Consider the following 9,573-nt stretch of genomic DNA (forward strand, 5'->3'; position numbering starts at 1 on the left):
TCCCTGAACAGATGACATGAAGATAAAAAAGACACCAAATGCTGATATATATTATCGCATATTTTTTGTTGGTATTTTGTATTTACGTTACATGTATACTATATTATACATCATATAGGATAATTTGAGTCAAATCGGTGGAAATCAATTTGACAGCTCATGTCCCTTAAACAAATTTAGGAGTGAAATCAGGGAATGATCATTCTACTGGTAAACTGTATTTTAATTTGTATTATTTATACATCATTTGTAGTGTATATATATTGTATCTATCACGTTATGAGAAGGAATCAAGATATTACAGTCTTTACCACCTTGTCGACATAGTTGTTGAAATCAAAGTATGTCCTTTCAAATTTAAACACATTATAATCATCTTCGAACATTTCAAAAATCACATCTTGTAATTTCGTATTGTTGTAATATTGTAACAATTTATCCCCTGCGTTTTGAGCATGTGACCGCGATTTTTTTTCACTATCTTTAGAATCGAGCCAACACTTCACTGTTTCATTCCATGCTCCGATTTTTGTTAACAACATTTCTGTGAAGGTAGATATATCTGCCATTTTCCCAATCATCATGTTTTTATAGAAATACTTTGGCGCCCTTACCTGTGATTCCCAATGTGCATTGGGACATTGTTTTGCAAGTTCTAAAAATTCCGAAAATGTTTCCACGGTACGATTACAATTGACCATTATAAAGCCCTCGTTCAAACCTTTATCTAGATAAGATGATAATATCCGCTCTCTAGGTTCTCTCACAAATACTGCTTTCGTCCAGGAATCATTAAACATCATCGATATAATATCTTTATCATCAAAGTTAATAAGATAATTCAGTCCATTTACATAAGGATTATGCATATCATCATGTTTCAATCCCTGTATAAATTGAAGGAGACTTTTCCAGAAACTGCAGCCTGATTTTTCGTTCCAAAAGAATATCAATTTATATTTCATTACTACAATAGGAGAATTATACCAGGTTCTTTTGATCTGTTTCAATTCGGCGTCTGTGAGGCTCGGAACACTTCTGTTTGAAAGAACATTTTCAATATTTCTGTTAGTTGTTGTGTTCACAAATACTGTGCTCACAAACGACTCGGTTTTTATGTATGTTGTCTCCTGAGTGGTGTAATATTTTGTAGAAATATTTGTTCCATTTGTGTTGGACTTTTCTGATATGTCCAAATTAATTATTGAAATTGGATAAACACTGTCTCCATATGCAACCAACATGTAAAGAATTATTACAATGCTGCAAAATATGGCTGACGGTACGAGTCGCCAATTGAAAAACTCTTTCATATTTAAAAAAACAAATATATGACTGCTCGTTCAAGAAGTGCTCATCTTCAATGATGGTTTTACGTAATATACATATCCCTGTAAATGATCAATTAACATCTGGTTGAAAAAGATGAGTATTCAATATTTTACAGGCATGAAAAGGTTATAGATCTAGATGATTGTCGAAATGACAATGTCAATAAATCCTACAGAACCTATATCCGAACTTACAAATGTGACATGATCAATTGAAACATAATATCGTATTACTGGTTTGATGAACGAATCAATTCGGACTTTGATAATCAGCTGTCTTCTTATCATTTTTGTCGAAAAAAGGGCAAATTAAAACTTTCATCTGATTTTTATTTTATCTTTTAACAATATTGCCAAATTAACAAAAAAATAAAATAAGCCTACCAACGGTTGAATAAAAAATCTTAAAATTAAGTCAGATGTTGCAGTTACGACTAGTTTTAGAAAAAAACCAAACAAGTCGAAAAAAACATCTTATGTCTATTTTTTAAAGAAATACTTGAAAATGCCTTTACTAAGTCAGGAATATGACAGTTCTTGTCCATGCGTTTTTTATGTGTTTTGCTATTTGATTTTGCAATGTGATTATGGACTTTCCGAATTGATTTTCCTATATTTCAGTTAAGTATTTTTGTGATTTTACTTTTAACTCAAACCCTTAAAACTAGACCATCGCTTGTACTGTTGTTGCCTATATTTACAACACCACGAGTGATTAAATGGGGTGATCCTAAAGATACGGTAGTTCCTGCTCGATCATGCACCCGTTGTGTCATCAGTGAAAATACTATGGTAAACAATTAGGTGATGCGGCATCATATCAAACCGGATCGGTAATTATCTTTGATCTTACTATAAGTTGTAATTGTACAATCCAGTCGACGTTGGACATGACTGTAGTGAGAGTTATCAACGTATTTGTACTTACCATTAATAACATGATGGGTGTTACCTATGAAAAGAATGTAGGTGTAATACCACCAAATCATGGTACGTCACATCCGGTTGCATACAAAAGTAGGCCTAAAAAAATATTCCCTTGAATTTGACAGTTGTAAAAAATTAACCCTGCATTTCAATGCACTTAAACTTTTCTGAAACTATAGCTCTGACTGAGACAAAACTTGAAAGTTATGCTTGAAATAACTTGCAATTGGAGGGGAAAAAATTACATTAAGTTTATTTGATATTTACGTGTTCTTTAGGTGTAATACCACCAAATCATGGTACGTCACATCCGCTTGCATACAAAAGTAGGCCTAAAAAAATATTCCCTTGAATTTGACAGTTGTAAAAAATTAAACCTGCATTTCAATGCACTTAAACTTTTCTGAGTCGTAAATATGTATGTTGGATGTCTGAAAGCATCCTTCTTTTTTTATTTGATGTTCTTATAAAATATTTTGGAACGTTGAGGTTACATAGCTACCAAAAGGAGGTAACCAGTAAATAATAGTGTAAAAATTGGGTTGTTTACTTCCGGTGATGATTATTTTCTTATCTGCAATGAAATGTTGTGTGAAATTTTCACTGTATCACTGGAAAGGATTAAACTTTAAACATGCAAAGTATTTCTTTGGTTGAAAGAAAGGTAAATACTGTACATTTTTTTTAAAAGTACCAATTAAACAAAGACTAATAGGGAAAAATCAATGGTGGTATTACACCTATTTAGGGAAACTACATGTGCACTCGTGACCTTATTGTACTTTCATTTTTAAAAGTTATTAATAAACCAGTTCAAACATTGTAAACATGGACTATTCGGAATGGATGGAGACACAGAAAGCACGTTTGAGGTAAAATTGCCTTGAAATGGCGGTTTACGGGTGTTTTCTAAGTCAAATGGGTGGACAGACAAAGCTGTATTTAGTTTACTGTGTTAAATTTTAAATTACCCTAACAGTTTTGTTTATACAACATGTGAATTTTTTATTTCAGTGTTCACATGTTCTGAAGAGTATTCTGTTGAAAAATCTTATATGTGAATTGGTCTGCAGATGACACTTCAGCATTAAAGTAAGTATCGACTATCATCATGTTTTTTGTTTTTTTTTGGCCGCAAAAGTTTACAATTTGCCATTGTGCCATCTACATTTTGCACAGACAATAAATCATCTAAACACTTATTTGCCCTGGATTTATACACATCAGAATCCAGTCTCACATACTTAAACTTTATAATTCTTACCAATTATTTTTTTTTGTACCAGCATTCCAAGGGACATAACCCTTTTTAAAACATTTTGATGTATTTTTTATTACTCTTTCTCCCCATTTTCTAATGTAAAATACAAGAAAGTGGACTCTTTGTGTAAATCTATTAGAAATATACTGTTATGAGTAAATAAAAAGACTTTGATACCAGTAACAATAAATGATTGACTGAAAGGGAACCGTTATTTGTCACACTAGGCGAACAGACTAAAAACTCGAGTTACACATAAGGACTTCTAGAAACTTCCGTGTAGACTGTTAACATTTATAGAGACAGTTCTTTCAGCTAAAACACTTTAATTATTGATTTAAAATTACATTTATATCATTTTTGTGGGGAAATAATCACATTTGTTTTATTTTTTAGACAAAAGATATCAAGTTTTGATGAAAAAGGAAGGAAGGAGGAAAAATGGACCAAAACAGACCAAAACAGACCTTCAAATGAACTCTAAAAGGTGCAATAAAATTGTTTATCATCTAAAAGTTGTCTTGTATTCTATTTAATTGTTTGAATGCATAGATCATGAGTTTCTGATCAGATATTAGTCAACACTGCATTTTATAATGATACACTGAAATTAGGATTTGTCGAAGAAATTAGACTGAAATTGCCGTAGGATATGGCCTTACATTATCGTGATTTTCTCTGAAACTATAACTCTGACTGAGACAAAACTTGAAAGTTATGCTTGAAATAACTTGCAATTGGAGGGGAAAAAATTACATTAAGTTTATTTGATATTTACGTGTTCTTTAGGTGTAATACCACCAAATCATGGTACGTCACATCCGCTTGCATACAAAAGTAGGCCTAAAAAATATTCCCTTGAATTTGACAGTTTCAATGCACTTAAACTTTTCTGAGTCGTAAATATGTATGTTGGATGTCTGAAAGCATCCTTCTTTTTTTATTTGATGGTCTTATAAAATATTTTGGAACGTTGAGGTTACATAGCTACCAAAAGGAGGTAACCAGTAAATAATAGTGTAAAAATTGGGTTGTTTACTTCCGGTGATGATTATTTTCTTATATGCAATGAAATGTTGTGTGAAATTTTAACTGTATCACTGGAAAGGATTAAACTTTACACATGCAAAGTATTTCTTTGGTTGAAACAAAGGTAAATACTGTACATTTTTTTTAAAAGTACCAATTTAACAAAGACTAATAGGGAAAAATCAATGGTGGTATTACACCTGTACTTACCCTTACGGATTTTAGTAGGGTATGTCTTGCTTAATCTTCAGTTTATGTACTTTTTATGTACTTTTTTGAATTTCGTCATGACGTTTTCTGTTTTCCTTCAACTTATGAGTTTTGAATCTGCCTTAGTATTGCTCACATTGTTTAAGACGTTGTTTGTTTCTTCAAAATTAATGTATGTGTAATTGTAAACTTTTATTCTTAAGGATGACATATGTATTGCTCACATTGTTTTTAAGACGTTGTTTGTTTCTACAAAATTAATGTATGTGTAATTGTAGACTTTTATTCTTAAGGATGACATATGTAAACAAGTGACATGTCAACTGATGCTTCAAGAACCAACGTATTGATAGATATACACCGAGTCTGGTGTGTGGTCTGTCTGGTATTTCAAGAATAGTACTAGAACGCTTAATTGCATTGCACGCACATGTATTTACAAAAATAATTCACCGGAGAGTTTCAATTCTTCATGGTTCGCTCTAGCTGAAACCCAAAAAGGAACGCGACTAAACAAAGGCTGCTGGAAGAATAAAAAGTCAGAAAACTAGGAACCGTGACCTGTGCAAACACTTTCTTTAGAGCCACTTATTAAGATATAATAAATCATTTGTAGCATGTATAAAATAAATTACGTCCTTTGAGTTGTACTTTCAATACAGTTCACGGTTATGACGTTTCGAATTTTTAAATTACACTTCCACAGAATTTTATTGAACATAATTTTTTTAATCGAATGGTCCTTTGAATACTGTATACAATTGTTAAAAATATGCGAAAAATTACAGTGGGACATTCAAAAACATAGGTCGAAAATAAACTGACAAAACATCATGTTTTAAAATGAAAAACACAAAAAGACAAGCAATATTATACAAGAAACAACATATAGAAAACTAAGACTGAGCAACACGAACCCCGACACAAACTGGTGCTCCGAAAATGTTATGAGATCCTTATCCACATGTGGCACCCGTCGTGTTGCTCACGTTAGTACAAACTCAGTAATAAGTCTCATTTCGGTAAATCACATCCGGGAAAAGGGGATGTGATTATACTTATGACGTTAGAAACATGTCCGAAATGATCTGTGAAACGGATTAGTAAAATTGAGAATTAAGTTGAAAACACTATATAGTGGTTTTGTTAAGGTAAAGACGGTATTTATTTGCAAATTTGGCTATTTATAAACTTGTAGTAAATATACGGAAGAAAAAAAAGCATACACTGTATTTCCTAACAATTATCATTACGATATCTTTAGTTGTTGCATTATTTTCGTGAGTTTAGTTTTGCCTCTATGTGCCTCAAAATAAAACTACAACCAAAATAAACCTATTCACAATATTCAATAACGGTTAACTTACTCGTTTGTAAAGCTTTCAAAAGGATGATTTTAACTTCACCGTATTTATAACTTCCTTGGGGGCAGCAACCCTCTATCAATTAATTCACGAAAGGAAATACGTTCTTGAATATCGTATCAACTGAGAGATATGTACTCCGTTAATTTTCTCCTTGACATTATGGATTGACGTTTCGGCAATTGGGACAACATCCCTAATGCGCATCAAATGAGAAACTCAAGGTCACGTGTAAAGACAAAATCTCTGTGTAGTGATATTAGAAATGTTTTGTTTTTTTTAAATGACTGAGCTTTACCATTTGTGGTGATTAGGAAAGTAGAGGAACATTTAATTAATGTGTACAATCTATGGAGCTAGTAAATGTGTTCAAAGTATTAAATTTTCAAAGAACTTATTGTGTTAAAAAAGGGGAAATTTTACCTCAAGGAGCCGCATCACGAAAGGATGTTCGGGATATGGTAATTTACGGAAAAAGTAATCTTACTTCATACCCCGAAAATTTAACCACATATGTGAAAATGTCACAGCTTAGAAACGAGATATCATACATATTTCATATGGACTGAGCTACAGAAAAAACGTTACCGTTACCGCCTATGTAAAAACAATTAAAGATATTGACCCAATTAAATTTATTTGTATGCTGTATGTCTTCAAGTCGGCACCAATTGCACTTCATAAAGTATCAGAGTTGTTTCTATACTACTGTTATGAAACAAATTTATCAGCCAAACTCAGTACTCGAAATTTGTTTAACATCAATATCAGTCAAATAGATATAGAAAAATATATACACATTTCTAACGCCAACAGACATTAACATCTTAATTATTTGTTTTCAGAAATTTTTTTTGGTATTCATTGAAGAAATAAATTTATAACAAGCGATACGCATTGTTATTTTGCACTAAGAAATGTTCGCGTATTTATATGATCGGTTACTAGTCAAAAACGAAAGTCAAATCTCTGTGGCAAAAATACATCGGAATGCCCTAACGGTCATCGCCATGTAAAAAAGCGTTCACGCGGCGAGCTGATTATATTCCTAGAGATATCGATTTACCAACGGGAAAAGTCTTTGATATCCTAAAAGAACTGCTTTCCTTCTCAATATTTTTTTCTATGTTAATAATAAATACATTTTCTGTTTGGCAATATTTTTGATTTTCGTTGTATCTGAAGTTGTTCAATTTATAGTCTGAGGCTACTCAGTTGGTATCTTCAAAGTTCGGGAAATCTGCATTTGTACATTTTAATTTGTTTGGAATATTTATTTTACCATTTGAATATTCAGTGTTATTTGGAGCTGTATTGGATTGGATTGTTTGAGTGAATGTTTTTTCATTCTTTTTAGTAATGATATTTTTTGTCTGTTTGTCGATATAATCCATGTGGATAGGCTATAGCAGTGTGACCTCAAAGAGCGAAGCCAGCCGTTTTCAAAGAGGGTTCCAAACCCAGGACAAAAGGGGGGGGGGGTCCAACCATAGGTCCCCATTCAAATGCATTGATCGGCCAAAGACAAAGGGGTTTCCAACTCCCGGACCCCCTGGATCCCCCACTGGACCTATATTAGAATCTAAAAGGTCGGTATACTATTTATAACCGCATTTAAATTCCGCCTTTGCACCATCACTTCAAGTAGAATTAGTCAGTTAAACCATGTGATTGAAACAATAGACTGAATAGGTTGTTAACACTTTCAACTATCAATAGGATCAATCAACATTTTCGAAATGATAAGTTCATGTAAGCGTTAATTTTGTTACAGATACGAAGTTTTAGTGATATTGATCCTCAAACATTAAGACGTTCATGAACTTTGTGAATTATGTTTGCGTTTTTTTTTTACATGCATTGTGACGTGTTATCGTATTCATTTTATTTTAGAAAACTATATCAGTTATATAAGAAAAGTAACGCATCCATAAACTTTTGATATTAAAAAAACATCGCTATGATATAAGACAAACATCGCATTGATATAATAAAATATAGCAGTATCTTTGACTTATAGGTGATATTGGCTTAGCAAACAATTAAATTCATCTCAATTTGCATGTCGCTGAATTTGCTACATGATTTTTCTTGAATGTGTACATAAAAAAATGATTACTCGTGCATTTTATGTTTCATTAATTCAACAGTTCAATTTTCTCGTTTAGGCCACACCAATTTAATTTCTTGTTCTACGGATTTTTGGACTCCAAAAATTGGGGCGAGCGAGCGATTTGAAAATTTTAATAAAAAAATATTTAATTTGCAAATTTTTGAGGCGAAGCTTAAAAAGTAAAGGCGAGCGATTATAATTTTTTTTGTAAACATAAAATAGTAGGTTTTGACTATATTAAAACTTGATTTATCACTTGTACCTTGACATTTCTTTAATTTATGAAGTATTTTTTCCCTGTTCAACAAGAAATAATTGAATAATTAAATCTGGTCTATGTATGTGTGACTGACAATGAGACAATTCTCCATCCAAGTCATAATCAGGTTCAGAACAACCCCTTAATGTTATGAATATCACTTTTATGAGGGGTCAAAATTTTTTTTTTGTAAAAACACTTCAAGTACAAAATGGCTTATATTTTCCCAAAGAACTATAATATTTGGTATTAAATGGTCAAAACATGTCCAAGAATTTTGTAATATTCCTAGGCTTTAACCATGTTAACACATTTACTTTAACAGTTTAATGTTATTCAAAATAAGTGGACCCATCCCTCCTGTAGAAAAGTTGTTTATAATATAATGTATTTCTCCTCTTTTTGAGTAAAAAATTCTAAGTTGTCAAAGGTTTTGTTTTGTAGCACTGTACAAATCCTTAGTATTTCTATTTCTTTTTCTACAACAGTAAACATGGTAAAATGACCCCTTCAAAGCCCTTGTCTGAGAGAGGGTTGGTCCCAACCTGATAATAACAAACATAGGTCAAAGTACGGCCTTTTACACAGAGCTTTGATCAAGACCAACCAGCAATCTATAAGGGACCACAACTTTGTATTGTACACAATTCGAACAGGAAAACCAACGATCTAAATTATATTTCCAAACGGGAAAATACCAATGAACCACATCAACAAACGATAACTGCTGAACGACAGGTCCGTGAATCAACAATGACAGGTGCACAAACCTGCAGCCATACCGTAACCATACATTATAATTGCAGTTGAAGGCAAATCCTTCAGAAGTTCTTTATACTTTATTTTAACTTCTTTTCTTCGTAAATTCCTCCGCAACGGAGCACCCGTGTCACACGGTAGTAAAAAATAGTTCTTATATTTTTATGTAAAAAGAGTAGTAGGTGAAGGCATATATTAACAGGCCGTTTTTCTTTTTATTAAAATTTAAAACACTAAAAAACAAAACATTTGCTATGTTAAATGAGTTTTAAATAGGATGTTGATAAGATAAAAGATTTAAAAACAACGAACATTTATTT

At 32.1% G+C, this 9,573-nt stretch overlaps 1 protein-coding gene and 1 long non-coding RNA gene across 3 annotated transcripts; one reads left to right on the forward strand and one right to left on the reverse strand.

Moving 5' to 3' along the window:
- Positions 1-208: 208 nt before the first annotated feature.
- On the reverse strand, positions 209-1,392 carry LOC134693523 (carbohydrate sulfotransferase 9-like). Its single transcript, XM_063554361.1, has one exon. It carries the CDS (start codon positions 1,311-1,313, stop codon positions 291-293), a length of 1,023 nt encoding a protein of 340 aa, XP_063410431.1. The 5' UTR covers positions 1,314-1,392; the 3' UTR covers positions 209-290.
- Positions 1,393-2,802: 1,410 nt separating this feature from the next.
- LOC134693524 (uncharacterized) lies at positions 2,803-4,035 on the forward strand. Of its 2 annotated transcripts, none has more exons than XR_010102417.1 (3): positions 2,803-2,922; positions 3,273-3,350; positions 3,916-4,035. It is a non-coding gene; the product is annotated as an uncharacterized LOC134693524 (long non-coding RNA). The 2 variants fall into 2 exon arrangements; XR_010102416.1 differs by lacking the exon at positions 2,803-2,922 and adding an exon at positions 2,961-3,130.
- Positions 4,036-9,573: the final 5,538 nt, after the last annotated feature.

This window comes from Mytilus trossulus, chromosome 12, assembly GCF_036588685.1.
Source record: "Mytilus trossulus isolate FHL-02 chromosome 12, PNRI_Mtr1.1.1.hap1, whole genome shotgun sequence".
Classification (NCBI taxonomy): Eukaryota; Metazoa; Mollusca; class Bivalvia; order Mytilida; family Mytilidae; genus Mytilus; species Mytilus trossulus.